At 40.8% G+C, this 17,752-nt stretch overlaps 1 protein-coding gene across 1 annotated transcript in view; it reads left to right on the forward strand.

Moving 5' to 3' along the window:
* CNTNAP2 (contactin associated protein 2) overlaps nucleotides 1-17,752 on the forward strand; it is a 1,332,419-nt gene that overhangs the window by 708,127 nt on the left and 606,540 nt on the right. The window contains exon 9 of the mRNA XM_066262524.1: nucleotides 3,659-3,808. Within this exon, the coding sequence (XP_066118621.1) occupies nucleotides 3,659-3,808 (150 nt within the window). The remainder of the gene's footprint in view (nucleotides 1-3,658; nucleotides 3,809-17,752) is intronic.

A 17,752-nucleotide genomic window follows, 5' to 3' on the forward strand; every position in this document is an offset into this window, starting at 1 on the left:
TTCTTTATTGGTCTGATCCTGATCCACGGGCCAGCCATCAGGAACCCACAGCATTGCATGTGTGTGTTCCTGGTGAGTGTCTATCTTCCCTGGGGGTATTCACTAGCTATAGAATCCTGAGTAGAGGAATAACACATCTTTACCAGCAAATGAGAATTGCCATTTTACTTCTATCTAGTCCTTTGTGTTTTTTGTTATTTCTAATAAAACTTGGGATGGTAGTACATCTTTTTTCCTGAGTAAATGTATTTGTATGTAGTGTAAGTTTGTATCTTCTATCATCTGATTAGCAGTGGTATTCTGAGTGAATTCCACATGGTGTCTAATTCCAAACCTCCTAAAGGTCATGAATGTTTCATTTTATACAAATTAAAAATTATTAAACAATCTTGTTAATATTGAAAATGCTTAAGAGAGGCAATTCCTTATAGCACTCTGAGGTGAAACTGATTTGTACCACTTCTCCCAAATGGCAGATGGTCTAGGAAGTGATATAGGTGAAGCTCATTTGGGAGCAAGCATGCTTTTGTATTTTAGTCTGTGTTTCATACAAAGTTGTCCGGGTCTCCCTCACACCGGAGAGAGTGGACGCAGACAAGAGGTGACATATGCTGCAAGTGTGTGCATTTCTCTTCTTTTTTCTCGCCATAAAACTTGGCAGCTGAGTTCTGGAGGGTAGGAAAGACCACCATTTGAGTGTCAAAAGGTCTAGATGAAGGTCTTTACTCTACAAACTAGTGACAAGACAGCATGTCCAAGAGCCCTGATTTGCTTGTTAGTAAGTGAAAAGGTGAACATGGAGTTCCCTCTGCTCAGAATTACACAGTGTGTAGAGATCCTTGTACTAAATCCTCATGAGCTTATTTTCATGTGCCTTGGGGCAGGAGAAAGCTAGAATTTGCTTCTCAAACCTGTAGTGGAAAATATGCATTCTAATTCCAATTTTAAGAGAAACATATCGATGTAAGGAAATACTAAAAAACATGGAGTGCGTGGGATGTTCCAGTATAACGGAAATCTGACCGCAAATGCTGAGACATTATGGAGTCTCCGTTTATTTACAGCCCTGGTACCAAATGAGAAAAAGATGTCCCCAGAATTTGAGCTCCTTTCCAGAGGTGGTGGCATGTGGAAATCTGTGTGTGTGGTGTGTGTGTGTCTGTGTGTATGTGTGCGTGTGCGCATAGGATAAGAGAATTCTGATTACAGATGCATGGAGATTATATAACACGTTTTATTATTGTTTGTTTTTTAAAACACTTCAGCCTCTGGAACCAGATAGAGCTGAGTTACTGTTCTAAGTTCTGCTGTGTATTAGCTACAGATGCCTAAATTTTATTAGATTAAGTTCTCTCACCTACTTACTGGAGAAATGATTTTTTTTTTTTTAATTTTTGGTGAATTGTGAGTTAAATGCAAGTACTTAGCAGAGTGACTATCATACAGAGCTTAGAACAGGAGATCTATAAATACTCGCATACACAGAGATCATGAAGTTGTATTCTTCTCTGGAGAGAGCCTTCAGGCTATTATTTTTTTTCTTTTATAAACCATGCAGTTGAAGAAAAATGAAAAGAAGCGTCTTATTTTCTTTTGAGCAATTAGATCATTCTTGTTCCACTGAAGAATGAACTTTATTATATTTGGGGGCCCTTTTCCTATCACAGACTGCTGAGGCTTGCCTCTTGATGATTAACATTAAGGGTTCAAAATAATAATTGGAGCTAAAATGAATAGAAATTGCAGTTCGAGCTTAGATGTAGCCGTGACCGCTCTCAACAAGGGTGCTTTTTATCTGAGGGTCCAATGCCTCTAGCAATTAAGTTTCTTGAAGAAAATAAAGTAACCATTTTATTTTAATCTGATTGAAATAATAGACATTTGGCCATGAACAATTAAGCCGATGAGCTTCATTTATAAATTAATTATGAGAAGAAAGGATTTTTCACGGGGAATTTTTAGAAAGGCTTTCTGGTCTACCCTTTAGAACAGGACCCTGTGTCAGCTGAAGATATCTTACAAGGGATTTGACTTCCTCTGGATGTGTGATTATTTAGGATTATATTTTGGGAGTGGACATTTGTAACAGGATGTCCTCGGGATCCTTGCCTCAAATTGCATTTCAAAGCAGGGTTCATCGCATTGTAAGGGCAGAAACCAAAACCATGTACTTTTATGGCAACCCTAGGATTGAGCCAGAGACCCCAGGATCAAACCGGCAACCTTGGTACTCTGAGATGATGCTCTATCAACTGCACCACTCACTGGGACATTTTTATTTATTTTTAATTATTTGAAAATGTGAGAGCTCTCTGTAGATCCCTGTAGATCCCAGGATGTATAAAAACAGACAGCAGCAGGTGCATTTGAGCTTTGGTTTTCAGACCTCTGATCAGAGGCTAGAAGCCATCACCAGCATTGCATTGATTTATTCTCATTTCATGTTTTGATACCTTTACTTGCTAGGCTTCTCTTTCTTTTGTGAAATTGAACTGTATCTTCAAGTGATTTCTACCTGTGGGTTCTAGATTATTCTATCCAGAGCCAACTAGAAGAAACTCTCTTCCCTTGATGTAGCATAGAACTCTAGAAAGTCAAAGAATGCCACTCTGACCCTCTTAGACTTCTTTGTCTCTTAGTGTTTTCTTAAAATCTTTCCAGATATTTATGTTTTAGTGACTGTTCTCTGTATGCTCCTTAATTTTCTAATTATTCCTCATAAAACAAACACAAATTAAACAGAAACTTTGAAGTATTGTCTTTTTAATGGAGGGCTTGATTGCATTTTTGTTTCCCAAGCTCTTTGTACTAGCAATAGTGAACTATGATTGTAAGGGGTGGGAGGTGTTGACTTATTTCATTATTTTTTATTTAGTGAAATATACCCTCCTTCATTATAAAGACACCTTATTGGTAAATGACCAGATAATCCTGGTGTTGTTTCTCATGCTTGTTAATGGTCAAGTAGCACAAATAACTCTACATACTTACACATTTATTTTTTTAGCACTTAAATGCTATCAGCTGGCCAGATGTGCTTATTGAGAAAAATTAACAATACAAAAAAAAGATTATAAAAAGAGACATTAGACAGACAGCTGTAGCTCTGTTTTCTCATATGAGTATCGAGTTAATAAAGCTAAGCAGACAATAAGTTATTAAAATAGTTCATTATTACCTTCCAAACAACTTTATTTGCTTCCTTCGTTTTCCCAAGTACTGCAATGGCACCTTAATATTTTCTCCTTCGACTGGCTTCCATTCTTCCTTGTTTGGGTCAATGGAGAATGAAACCACTTATGATGGTAAAGAAACAGAAGATATCCACTGTGAGTGGTGCTGAATTGTCCTAGATGAAAATATATTAATTTTTTACTTACAAATTTCTGACTTGGTCAATGTTAAACATTGTTTTATTTATTCATTTTAGAGAGGAAGGGGGGAGAGAGAGAGAGAAAGAGAGAGAGAGAAGGGGGAGGAGCAGGAAGCATCAACTCCCATATGTGCCTTGACCAGGCAAGCCAGGGTTTTGAACTGGCAACCTCAGTGTTTCCAGGTTGACGCTTTATCCACTGCGCCACCACAGGTCAGGCCTAAACATTGTTTTAAACTGAACCATTCTCAGGAAATAAGTATACTTTTATCTTGGACCCAACAGGTTCCGGGTTGAATGATGGGCAGTGGCACGAGGTTCGTCTCCTGGCGAAGGAGAATTTTGCTGTCCTCACCATTGATGGTGATGAGGCGTCAGCTGTTAGAACCAATAGCCCTCTTCAAGTGAAAACTGGCGAGAAGTACTTCTTCGGAGGTAAGAATGCCATTCTTTATTGGTTAACTCATACATTACTAAAAAGAGAGTTTTAATGAAGTCTGATTATGAAGTGTTTATATTTGATTAAATGGATGCAGTTGCTATCAAAAAAAACCAAACAACCAGTCATATTCCATTGAGTGAAGAAGAGTGTCCAATTTGTTTCCTCATGACACAGGTATTAAAGTGATAGCACCATATTCTTCTAGTTCAATTAAAATATTTTCAGCATAAAGCAAGTGATTTATAATATTATCCTTGGGTTATATATAATATATTAGTCACCTATTGCTATGTAACTACTTACCCCAAAACTAAGTGGCTTAAGACAGCAAGCATTATCTCACAGTTATTCTAGATCAGGAGATCAGAAATGGCTTAGCTTAGTTTTTCTGACTCAGGAGGGCCCCTTGTGAAGTCATGCCCAAGCTGTTGGGTGTGGCAACATCATTTGAAGCCTTCACTGGGTTGGAGGGTCTGCTTCCTGGAAGGTGTACTCACTTGGTTGGCAGTTGGTGGCTGTTGCGGGAGTGTCTTAGTTCTCCTTCGTGTGACTCTGAACCTTCAGGACCTCTCTTCTTTAAATGGCCTCTTCTATAGGGGACTGAATGAGAGGTGGGAGCAAGGAGAGATGTGGAGGGAGGAGAAAGGGGATTAGAAAAAGGAAGGGAAGAGGAAAGCTATAAGGAAGGGTTACCAGGATGTATGCCAAAGTTTCCTTATCATTCAGTCTTATAAACAATATCCCTTTGGTACCCAGTCAGGGCACACAGGAGAAGAGACCATCTGCTTCTCCACCACTCCCCCTCTAGCTTCTCTCTCTCTCTCATTCTCTTTTTCTCCTGTAGCCATAGCTCCATTGGAGCAAATTAGCTCCAGGAACTGAAGATGGCTCTGTGGCCTCAGCCTCAGGTGCTAAGAATAATATTGGGACCATCTAAGAGACTGTTTATACATGTCTTGGTTATTAAGTAATGAAAAAAATTAATTAAAAGGAAGATTTTCAGTAATAAATTTTACTGTATGTAGAAGAGTTTTTGCAGAAACCTATTCTTTTCTTTATTGAGGCATGCATCCTGGCAGAATATGGTATTTTTTTTATCATTAATGAAATATGGAGATATCATTTATTAAAGTGCTAGGTTTGTTGTTTAGATCTATATATCTTTCATTAGATTATTGCCTTTCTCATCTTAAATCATGCAATGTAAAATCTAAACAAATACATGCTTTCTTAGAAAAGGCTTTGGTTGAAACTGTAAAAAATATATGTGCACATCTATTTGCCTCTGAAAATATAACCGTTAATATTTACATATATGTGTATAATCTGCTTATATAAAAAAAGTTTACTATATTCATACATTTTTTCTAATTATTAGAATAAGCCTACTTGAGAATAGTCATCTAATATGTATGCCATGTTCCCTACTGTATCCCTCACCCTACAGGTCCTAAAAAAATTCTCGGAATGTCACTGATGATGCATAAATATTTATGAATGAATTAGTAAATTCTGAAAAATAGGCAGGACAAGCATGGTATTCCCTGTTGTCTGAAAGAAGAAATCAAAGTCGTAGGAGCTCTACTGACTCGCCATTAAGTTTGTAGCTAGGACCTGAATTCAAGACCTCTGACTCCTGGACCAAGGTGTGTCTCCCTCCACATCACGATATGATGATAAATGACAGTTTGGAGACAGAAGTCCTGACCTGGGTCTCTGCTTCTTTAATCTTTCATGGTATTTATTGGAAGTTAAACCTACCTACGTTTAAAAGGGCTATTCATAAATATGTGATGAGTCGATGAAAGTCAGACAAGATGTGTTGTTAGTTATTGATGTGAGTAAAAATCAGCCCAGTAGTCCAACTGGTTTTCATCCAAGGATGTATTTACTGTGATGGGCTTTTGGCCAACAGTTTTTATTCTTGTCATAGAAAATGGATCATAATAGTCCATTAGAAGGCTACTGGTAATTCCCACCTGTCCAAATGACAGTGGAGTATCTTTAGCCATAGGTGAGCTTGCTGAGTGTCGAAGACCTATTTTAATCTATTTTCACTTAGATGGGTTAGCAAATAGCTATAACCACAGATTTATGGCATCAAGTTTACAGGGGATGAGAGCTTTACAGGTTGCTATTTTCTTTACAGATTTTGGTTTTCAAACCCAGTAGTGAAGAGTGTTTCCCTCCTCTGAAGAGTGTTTCCCTCCTCTGAAGAGTGTTTCCCTCCTCTCTGGTTGCTCATCTGCCATTGAGGAAAACTGTCCGCAGGTGGTCTTGGTGCCACTCAGGTTATGGCTGACATGGGGGCTATGGGTTATGCCACACACACACACACAGGAGTCAAGAATAACACCAGCCTTGTGCTTTCCCTTCCTACTGTTCCCACTTTCTCCTTCCCCTCCTCAACTTCAGGTCCGGTTGGCAGTGTTCCTCTAAAAGTTGCTTCCGACCTGCACATCATAAACTCCTAAAGGTGTTGTTATCCATCAGTAACCTGTCGTGCCTCCTCTGAAATGGTGAGGGCCGCGAACCCCTCTTTCCACCCCACCACCTCACACACTCACAGTTTGCTCGTTTGGCTTCTTCACACCTGGGGTGTAACATGTGTCAAGAATCTACTGATTTAAAACGAGCTCAGGTTCACTAAAATTTCTATGAGTCTCCCATGTGGGGACCATAGTGGCACTCAGAAAGGCAAATGGAGAAAAATGACTCAGTGCAAAGCCACTGCGATAAAGTCAATGGCCTTTTGAAACAGGAGTTCACATGTCACGTCCTGGTGTATATGCTCCTAACTCGAAAGTACGCCCTGATTGTAATCTTTTCCTCCTGGTCACTTTTCTGTCCATGGTTCAACTATACTGAGAGTGGAAGATATAAGGAGATAAACTAATAATTGCCTTTTGAGAAAGGAAATGGAAGTTAACCATTACCTACATTTACACAGTGCTGAATGAGCATCACTTATTATTATTGAAATACGTGAGTGCCCCATATGTTGGGTCATATTACTTCTCTTTGAAATAGTATTGATGGAAAGAGTCACTTTTCTTCTGACCAACTGAATAACAATTTAATTTTAAAATAAGCAATGGAGAAATCACAAATGAGAGATTCCTGTGAATTGTTAATAGTGTCTTTGAGGTGGATTGGTTAACATCACACAATCGCTAGAATTCATTTTTCTTTTATCCTCAACCCATCAACTAAATTTTTTTGTATATTTTATTGTGCTTTTACTGTTTCACCTGGCTCATTATTATATGTGATTTCCTCGCCCCCTTTTTGGCTACGATAGGCAGTTGGTCTTCCCTTCATTGTAGTGAGTGAGCCTAGAAACGCTCAATTATTAGTTTCTGAAACAGGGTTTAGTTGTTCCAATACAACTGCATGCCCCTGAAACTGTTGAGATCAGTGTTTGCTTTTCTATCCAAATTCTTTCTCCAGTGAACAAGACAATAAATACATTTTAAAGCCATTTCTTTCCATGATGAGGTCATGAACAAGGAGAGATGCATTTCTCTTTCAGTCCAACTTCCAAAAGATTTTCGATTGTTCTAGTTTGTTTTCCAATTATGTGCATACAAGAAAAGGGCAAAGTGGAGGAGGGGAATTGCACAGTGAAACAGAATGCATTCACCACCTCAGAAGGGAGTGCATTCATTCCATAATCCTCATTCCGGAGACCTTTTGTACACCCCCGAGAAGTAAAGTTTGACCTGAGCTATGATTTCAGCTGATTAGCATTAGAATTACTGTGATAGTCTACATGCCTTTGTCTTTTTCTGGCTCTTAAGACTGGCTTGCATTGGGAATATTCAGATTTAAGGCAGAATTTTAAGTAATTTTTTTTTCAAAGAAAAGAATCATGGCATTATAAAAACTTTGACTTCCAAGAGTGTACAGTTAAGTGAAACTTGTCAGTGTTTCTCTCTCTATTTCCCTTTCTCTCTCTCTCTCTCTCCTTCCTCTCTAAAGTCAATAAATTTAAAAAAAAATCTCTTGGGCCACAGCTTTTATTCTTTCCCAGGCTATCTCTGGGTAGCTATGACTTATAATTACTGTACTTTAATTTAGGATACATGTTTTTAACCTTTTAAAGCACATCCACTGAGGATTCTCTATCAGTTCAGATTACCCATATGAGCAGAGAAATCCTTCCATTTCAAACTGGTTTGGTTTTATCCCAGCCTGCAGGCTGACTGGTTCTACACTGAGTTCATTACTCTTTCTAAGACCGTGCTGAACACAGCCGGAAGGAGCCAATGGGCATCAGCCTCCGGGGATTTCCTAGTATTAAAAGTCTCATTTGGCACCTGGTCTGCCAGCTCCAGAACAGCAGTCGACAGCCGCACCAAATATTTTGCTACAAATGAGAAAAGCCTGGGCTTTCCGAGCCTGTAACATCCCAGACTCCTGAGGCTGGTGCCTACCGCAGGCAATCCCGGGAACATGTAAGGTTCTGTGTCGCGTGACGCTCTATTTTCAACTGTAATACTAAATACGGTCTTCTTTTGAATTAGGTGCAGCCCTGAGTTATAGAGACAGTGATTAGAAAGGTAGCTCCCTCCTGCTTTCTTCCATAAAAGAAGGTGGAAGTCACACTGTAAGGACTGTTGTGGTGGGCTAGGGAGGGCCGGAACATCAGACTTCTCACTTCTCCCATCGTCCGCCTTTGTGGTCCTTAGCATCTAGTATTCTCCCTGTGATCCCAAATGGCCATTGAAGGTCCAGATGTTATATCCAAATCCCAAGCAGTAAAGAATGAGAGGTGCCACCCCATTTCTCTGAAGGCCACTCCCCTGAAATCTCATGTTATATACGAAACACCTCATTGGCTGGACCTTACATGGTACCGAGGGAGACTGGGTAACTAAGTGCCCCGCTAAATGTCAATATCTATGCAAGAAAGGGAAAATAAATATTTGGAGGTTAATTAAGAAGTCTGTGCATAACAACTCCCCTGTTTAATATTAAACAGCTGATATTATCTTCGAATTTGATTATGGTTCGCACACCCAATTTTGCTTAATAAAGTGGCATCCAATATTATTTGCTCCTTGGGCAACTACTGAAAATCTGTATATGGTTGCTTAATCTAAGGATATTGAATTTAGGAAATATATTTAAGTGGATTCATTTCCTTTCCAAGTTTTCAATTATCCATCATCCTAGCCTGAAGCTTTTTATAACAAATAATTTAGAGTAGCAAAATTAAATAGTTCATAAAAAGCAGTAGACTCCTCTAATCATGGATTTCTAGCTCTCTGTCATTCCCAACCTTATTTCCCCCCCACCCCCCCACACACACAAAAGCCAATTTTAGTCTTAAGAGAAAGGTATGATTTGACCATTCCTCAAAATACTGTAAGTTATTAGTGTTAATGTTGGCTGTTACTCAAAAGACTGTCTCTTTGGCTCCAAAGGTAAATGATGGTACATATCTTAGTTTGCATGCGGCAGAGCTTACTAAGGTGAGGAGAAACATGATCTTGATTGCTTAACCCAGAGAAATGGAAATTAGGAGGCCAGAACGACTACCTTTGGGCTTAGGAAACTTTTTATAGCTTAAAAAGAAGTGAGATGCCTGAGATGGGCAACCATCATTAGCTCCAAGAGAGCAGAAAACATTCTTGATTTTGTCACCATAGTGTGCAGAGGTACATCACAGTGCCTGGTGTACAGAGCATGCCCATTAAACACTTGTTCAATGACTGACTAAGGGTAATTAGCCATGTCATTAAAATGGTATTCTATTAGAAAAATGTATATACATTATTTTATGCCTGGACAAGCAGTGTATATTTTAAACATTCTTTTGTACCCTTCCCGTTTAAAAAGTATCAGCTACACTATGCCGTATCAGATATGTGATCTATTCAGCCTTATGTTTTTCCCTCTTACTGAGGCACTAAAATGTAACTTGTAGGGAGGCATGATCTTTCCCTAGACGTGAACTTCAGAAGTTAAAGATGTGCTTTAGAACCGATGCCGGAGGAGTGAATCCTTAGCAGGGACTTGAGCCCTAAGCCAGTGGGGTTCTTGGCTTCACACAGGAAACACTTCAAGACGAGCCAGGCAAGAGGCTATAGTGGAAAAGCAGGTTATTTTGAGCAGAGGGGACAAGCAAGAAAAACCCCTCCACAGACAGAATAGTGGGCTCTCCTCACGGAAGGGAGAAGAGTGACTCCAACCATCTCTCGAGGTTGAGCCTCTATCTCTTTGTAATTTCTATGGAAAATTACAGGTATGGAGAAATAGAGTGCGGGGGAAATGTTAAGATTAACTCTCACCTTTACAGCGTATGTTTTGGGATCTGTTTTCCCTTTATGGTGTGTGTAAACGAGAAGGGCTGAGTATGGAACCAGGAGTCAGTCGTTGCAGGAATTTCCTTTGTCTGCGGGTTCCTAGTGGTCATCCTGTATAGCTGGTCAACCAAGTTCTGTGTCAAGCAGCACGTAGCAGGCCCCTGACTTAAATCTGTTTGGTGATAGTTAAGTTATAGACTTCTCATGTCCCTCTGCCATGTGAAAACTCCATACTTTTTATTCCTTTAAAAAAAATTTAAAACTCTAATTTTTCCTTTTAAGAATTTTACTAAATATTTCTAAAATTTGTTTTTATATTTTGATACTATATTTTTCCTTGGACAATGGGTACATTGGCTAATGTATCATTTGTTTTTCAAAAAGAAACAGTACTTTGAGGTCAGGGAGATGGAATGGCTTCCTTGTTTACCACTGTTTTTTTAACTTATAACACAAGTGATGTTTTTAGTACGTGCCACGTGAATGAAAGAATGTAAGGAAAAAAAAATCAATGAGTGAACAGACAGACAGATGCATCTTAAGACTCTAATAGAAACAATTGCTGAATTTTCTTTTGTTAATCAGACAAGGTAACCTGTCAGAACCCTAAAACCAGCCAGGCTGACTTGAGGAGTTTTGTGATGTTTTGTGTTGAAAAACATGCACACACTAGCGGTAATTTCCATTAGCTATTTACTATGTTCTAGCAACTACTCTGAACATTTTCCCTAACTTATTAATTCTCAGGAGAGCCCCGTCAGGCGACTGTTATTATTAACACAGATAGAAATTAAGCCTTAAGTTAAGTGACTCACCTAAGGACCCTCAGCTCTTAAGAGTCAGTGAGAGGATTTGAATCTAGGTCTAACTGATTCTAGACACTAACCTCCTAACCAGCATAATACATTGTTCACTGGAGTGCCTGCTATTAGTGGGCATTTTCTTAAATACTTTCCAGATAAAATTGTAATCACTGCTTTAAATACTCCACAATGTGAGAACAAATTAAATGGATCAGATCAGAATAAAAGGGCTGAAAAGTTCGACAAGCTCTGCTTTAGAAACCTCTCGCCACGCCAGAGCTGTCTGGTGTCTGCAGGGAGGAAGGGGCCTCACCTTTTCTCTTATTGAACTTTCTTGCATTATATATAGGAATGAGACTTATGTAGAGATAAGTACTCATCAAGAGTGTGTTCTGTGATGAGTAGGGCTTTAGAAAAAAAAAAAAATCTTTTATCTCCAGAGTTCTTTGTTGTCTCGGCTAGAATACTTGAAATCCGCCTATTGTGCGCCTCTTTGGGGTTGAGGCTTTAAGCACAGTTCTGAAAATGCAAATGTGACCCTAAATGGTGGATACATTAAGCCATCTGTCCACCAGCAACACCTGAGCAGGAATTAGTTGATCAGAAAGAGAAGGCTCTTGATAGAATTAACCGTATGAAAAACATCAGAGTCTAAGAGTTTTGAATAAGCTAGAGCTTAAGGGAAATACCTAGAGACAATTTTGAAGGAAAAAAGAAAATGTTGTCAGAACAAAATAAAAAAGGATGGTAAGTCAAGATGTGAATGCAGCCTCAGCTTAACAAACAATAAGGGAGAAGCAAGGCAGGGCTGGTCCACTTGTATTTTCTTCAAGTATTTCTCCTCTAGGAAGATAGATTTCAACCTGGAAAATGAAAAACCTTTCAGAGAAAGGACACCGGTGTCTAAAATCAGTGCAGCGAAGAGGAGTTTCTAGTTACGTATAAGAAGAGCTCTTAGCAAAGGATGTAGATCAGCAATATAAATTTTAACTCTATGGTAAAAACACATTAAAAAATGGTCAGTTGGCTCAGTAGTAGAGCGTCAGCCCAGTGTATAGAAGTACCAGGTTCAAATCCTGGTCAGGGCACACAGGAGAAACACCCATCTTCTTCTCCATCCCTCCCCCTTCCCCTCTGTTTTTCTTCTCTCTCTCTCTTTCTCTCTCCCTCCCTCTCTCTCTCTCTCTCTCTCATGCATTCGTACGCATGCGCTTTCTCTCTCTTCCTGTCCTGCAGCCATGGCTTGATTGGTTTAAGTGAGTTGGCTTCAGGTGCTGAGGATGGCTCCGTGGCCTCCATCTCAGGTGCTAAAAATGGCTCAGTTGCTGAGCAATGAAGCAGCAACCCCAGATGGGCAGAGCATCACTCCCTAGTGGCCTTGCCGGGTGAATCCTGGTTGGTGTGCACGCGGGTGTCTGTCTCTCTGCCTCCCCTCCTCTCACTAAAAAATAAAGTAAATAAAAATTTTAAAAAAAAATCATACAGTTTGTGAACCCAGCAACTAATGCTGCTGGGAGTTGTGACTGGCATAATTTTTTTGAGTCTCCAAACCACCCCGGGGCAATGGCAGTGCCCAGGTGCTGCGGGTCTGTAGTCATAATGGACTGTTTGTCAGACACAGATATGAAATGGCAGGGACCCCTGTCCTCGGTCCTTGGCAAAGTGGAACACAGCAGATTTCCCTGCCACTATGATAAAAATGAATTATTAAAATTGATGATTGATCAGCGTTTAGCAATCAAGATTACACTACAGATAAATCGCTTCAGGACCTTTTTTTTCATTTTTGATAAGAATGCTAAATTGAAAGATCAAGGTGCTCTCACAAACAAGCGATCCTCATTGGAGGAGGAGGTCCCACCCCCATGCGTTCACACACCATTGGGAAATGGCTCCAATTTAGCCACACTGCAGCAATGCACCATAGCCCTCCACTGTCTTGGAGCAAAAAAATAATTGAAAACTAGAGAGATACCATAAATATAACTTGTTGGAGCAAACACACATTTCTTCTCACTATATTCCTATGAGGATCCGCACATCATTGTCCCTGTTCTACAGACAAGGTCATCAAAGCTTGAAGCTTAGATATTTAGGTGACATGCCATGGTTTACAGAACTAGTCCATGGTGGGGCAGGAATTCATACTGCATTGTACTTAATAGGTACTCAGTTTATGTTAGTTGAGTTTCATTAGCTTAAGCAACATTATTTTAGCGAATTGGCTTATGAAGATATTCATCAACTCTTGCTATGAGGTAGGATATTTAAGAAGACATCTTACTATATGTAAGCAAGGACTCAGGTTGAGCTAATGCTTCTAATAGAATCACTTAGAACTCTCCTAATTATCGTATCATGGCCCTCTCAGCCCTGGTAAAAATGGATTTGATTTCTGTTTATTTATTTATTTTTATTTATTATTATTATTTTTTGCTACAAATGAAGGAAATAGCCTTCGGAAAGTGATTTGCCTGGCATTTGATCTTTACAAAGAAATTACACCTAATTAACTCATTTCATTTTTAGTAAGTTGCTAATTAGGGGATGCGTTAAGATTCCAACGGATTAATCTGTTGGCTTCCAGCATGGAAATAAGAAGGAATCCACTATCTTAGAGAAAAACAAAATCATCAGGAGTTCTCAAGCCCCCAAAGAAAATAAATGATTGAACAAAAACACTGGCAACGAGAGGCTTTCATCTGAGCATTTAAAGCGAAACAGACACTGATGACATCTTATGATCAAAGTGATCTAATTAAAACACAAATAAATCATTTATTCAGCTCAGGGTAACATTTTTCTTTGTAATAACTTTATTATTATTTCTTTCCTTAGAAATCAAACCGCCCATCTCAGCCATATCATAATATTTCAGATTTCACAGCGTGCCTTGCTCTCCCCCTGTATTATTAAATTAAGCCTTATTGTTCCCAACATGGAACTTAACATTCAGTATTGAAAGGTCATCTCACAAACATGAGATGGGAAAAAATAATAGAATTTAGCAGCTGTATCCCCTTATAGCCATCAGAAAGGGAGGAGGTGGAGAACAAACAATGGGAGATGGCAACAGCGTGGACGAGTCAGAGGGCTGAGCAATTACTACCTTGCGGTGGGGAAAATCGGACCCCTGGGCTGTTTTCCTCACGTGTTCAAGCATCCGTGGAGAACCAGTGAAAATACCAAAGTATTGCGCATTAGCATAAAATTACATGTACTTGATATGACCTTTGATTTCAGGAGACAGATATGCTAGCCCTTGAACTTCAGAAGATGATAATAAGTATTATGATGATTTTGTTGGATAATAACTATAAGTAATATTGAAGGAATTTTTCTAGAAATGTCACACCTCCATTGAATTACAGTCACATTTCCAAATCTTAGAGTTTTCCTGCTTAATTTCCTTTGCACTAGTTGCTATTGTGAAAGCAACAGCACATGTAGCACAAGATATACCTAAAGAAAGTTTATTTGAAAGCACAACTAGATGGAAAGTAAAGCTGAACAGAAAGCAGGCTGGTTCCTTAGAAAGCCCTAGGGTTCTGAGGGTTTGGGTGAATTCATTGATCTCTCTTAACTTCTTAAGGATATTGATGAAAGCAGTCAAAGAGAATTTTTTTTTTTGAAGTTGTAAACGGGGAGGCAGTCAGACAGACTCCCGCATGCACCCGACCAGGATCCACCCGGCATGCCCACCAGGGGGCAATACTCTGCCCATCTGGGGCGTTGCTCTGTTATGACCAGAGCCATTCTAGCACCTGAGGCAGAGGCCATAGAGCCATCCTCAGCGCCCGGGCCAGCTTTGCTCCAGTGGAGCCTTGGCTGCAGGAGGGGAAGAGAGAGACAGAGAGGAAGGAGAGGGGGAGGGGTGGAGAAGCAGATGGGCGCTTCTCCTGTGTGCCCTGACTGGGAATCGAACCTGGGACTTCTGCACACCAGGCCAATGCTCTACCACTGAGCCAACCGGCAAGGGCCAAGAGAATTTTTTATTATTATTATTGCCATCACCTACAGATGAAAACTATCAGTTCATGCCTTCATGCAGAATTTACAAGTGGAAGGGAGCTTGGGACCCCTCTAGTCAACAGCCCCTTGATTGGTAAGAAAATAAAGGCTTGAAGAGAAGAAATCTCTTGCTGAAAGCATAGACTCTTAACTGGTTGAGTTGGATTCTGATAGAATCACTCGAATACCGAAAGACCAGTGTAACAGGCTTTATTGAGAGAGAACCTGCTGGGCTGTCTCGTAAGGGAGAGCAGCCCGGTTTATGGTTGGTACAGCAATTTTAAAGGCATTTAGGGGAGGAAGGAGGATATGGGGTGGCCTATCATTGGTAGGAGTAGTTACGCAGTTGTGCGGAAGTTTTAGCTTAGTACAGATTATTGCCTTATATAGAAGTAGACGTCAAAAGGTGATAGAGTAGAACAAACAGTTGGAATTTACAAAATGGTGGGGAAAGACATATCAGAACTTAAAGAAACGAAACTTATTTTCATAGCCTGAAGAACTGAAACCAGTTATTCTCGACTCTTGTATAATATATTTAAAAATTGAGAAGGCAGGGTTATAGGGGAGGTGGTCTCTCTTCTGTAGCTTCTTCTTGCTGTTTAGGGGCATAATCATAGGGGCTCAGATTTTCCTGTCTGGCAAGTGTAGGTTTCAGGATTGGTGTGTAGAGCTAGGTAGATTTCTCAGTCCAAGTCAGTTGTTGGGCATGCATAGTATCAGGATCAGTCCATGTGGAGGCAAGAGATTTTGACATTGTGGATCTAGAAGAATGGTGAAGAAAGTGTCTTTAAGATCTAATACTGTGAAGAAGTTAAGACAAGGAGGGGATTGAGGATAGGATAGTGTATGGGTTTGGAACGACTGGGGTAATGGGTAATACTGCTGAGTTAACAGTCCCGAGGTCTTGCACTAAGCGATAGGAGCATTGGGCTTGGAGCCTGGCATAGGAACAGGGAGTATGGGAGGATTGAAAGGGGAATTGGTTGGTTTTAGTAATCCCGCCTGGAGGAATTTCGAGATTAAAGGTTTGAGACCCTTTAGATGGGTTAGAGAAATGGGTATTGGGGAATAAAAGGGTAGGTGTTGGGATTCTTGAGATGAATAAGGATGAGAGTGTGATGTTTGGCAACTGAGGGTTGGGAGGTGTACCAAATGATGGGATTTACCTCCTCTGAGAGAAGTGGAAGAGGGCTGTGACCGAGTCCGTGTCTGTCGCCAGCAAAAGAAGAATGTTGGCTGAGGAATTGTTATGTGTAGGCATCAAGGTTAGGGTAGTTCGGAATTGGGAGGATATCTCTACCTACTAGTGGGGCAGGACATTGTGGGGTGACTAAGGAGTGGTGAGTGAATTGGATGTCCTCTATAGTGCACAGGAGGGGTTCAGTTATTAAGGGATTGGTTTTAATTCCCGAGATTTCAATGATTTTTGTGTTGGAGGTGGCCGGAAAATCCAGGGAGGGTGGAAAAGATGGCCCCGGTGTCTACAAAAAAGGAGATAGGCTTACCTGCCACACCAAGTTTTACCCTGGGCTTGCGGTGTGTGATGAGTACCGGGCCAGCTGCTCAGGGCCCCTTCAATCCTCAGTCGCCAGTCCCAGAAAATCTGTCAGAGATACAGGTGTAGGGGGGTGGGGATTTGTTCCAGTCCCCCTTCGGCGGCTGGGGCAATCTACTCCCCAGTGTCCCTCAAGGTGACAGTGAGGACAGGGACCTGGAGGAGGTCAGGGATTAGGACACTGCTTAGCCCAGTGGCCATGCTGTCTGCATTTAAAGCAAGGCCCCAGTGGGTCTGAAGAAGTTCCAGAACGCCCCTTTTGAGGGATTTTTGAGCCCGCTGGAGGGTGTACACAGAGGGCTTTCGCTAGCATAGGTAGTTTTCCTGATCTTTCCTCTTCCGGTCCTCCCTTTCCTGTTCCTTCCGGTTATGAAATACTTTAAATGCAAGGTTTAGGTTAGGAAATCCCTTTGGGGTGTTTCAGGCCCATCCTCCAACTTTTTAAGTTTTTTCCGAATGTCTGGGGCGGACTGAGACATGAAGTGGGAGTGTAAGAGAACCGTGCCGGCCAGGGTTGTCGAGTTTACCCTAGAATATCTTTGGAGAGCCTGGCATAGGCGTTCAAGGAATTCTCCAGGGTTTTCTTGGGGGCGCTGGACAACTTCCTTGATTTTGTCATAGTTTACAGCCTTATTCGCTAATTTATTTAATGCTTAGAGGAGGTAATCAATCATAAAGTTTCTAGCTGTCCGATTTTGGTGGTCTGTTTGGTAGCTCCAATTAGGGTCTGTGTTAGGAACTGCGGTGGTACCTATGGGATTGGCATTATTTCTAGTATGGGCCTCATCTGCGATTTGCTGGGCAGTAGTCCAGACTCAGTCCTTATCGGAGGGAGTGAGGGAAGAGGTTAGGATTATGTAGAGATCGTGCCATGTAAGGTCATAGGTATGTGTAAGGTTTTTGAATACCTTTATGTAAGTGTCTGGGTTGGAGGAAAAGGAGCCTAAACAGCATTCAATTTGAGATAAGTCAGTTAGAGAGAAAGGCATGGAGAGTGGAACAATGCCTTCTGCCCCGGCCACCTCACATAGGGGATAGAGACCAGTGAGGTGTGGGGTTTGAGAGGAGGGTTGCGGACGAGGCTGATCACGAGGTCAAGGGTGGAGTTTAGGAGGGGAAAGCGGAGCGGAGGGGGGAGTTGGGGAGTGGTTTCGGGCTCTATGTTGGGTTATATGGGGGAGGAGGTCAAGGTGCTGGTGGTAGCACCAAGTGGTCAGAGGGGTCAAAAAGATCAGAGCTTAAAGGAGTGTTGGA

The sequence above is a fragment of the Saccopteryx bilineata genome, chromosome 2, assembly GCF_036850765.1.
Source record: "Saccopteryx bilineata isolate mSacBil1 chromosome 2, mSacBil1_pri_phased_curated, whole genome shotgun sequence".
In the NCBI taxonomy this organism is placed as follows: domain Eukaryota; kingdom Metazoa; phylum Chordata; class Mammalia; order Chiroptera; family Emballonuridae; genus Saccopteryx; species Saccopteryx bilineata.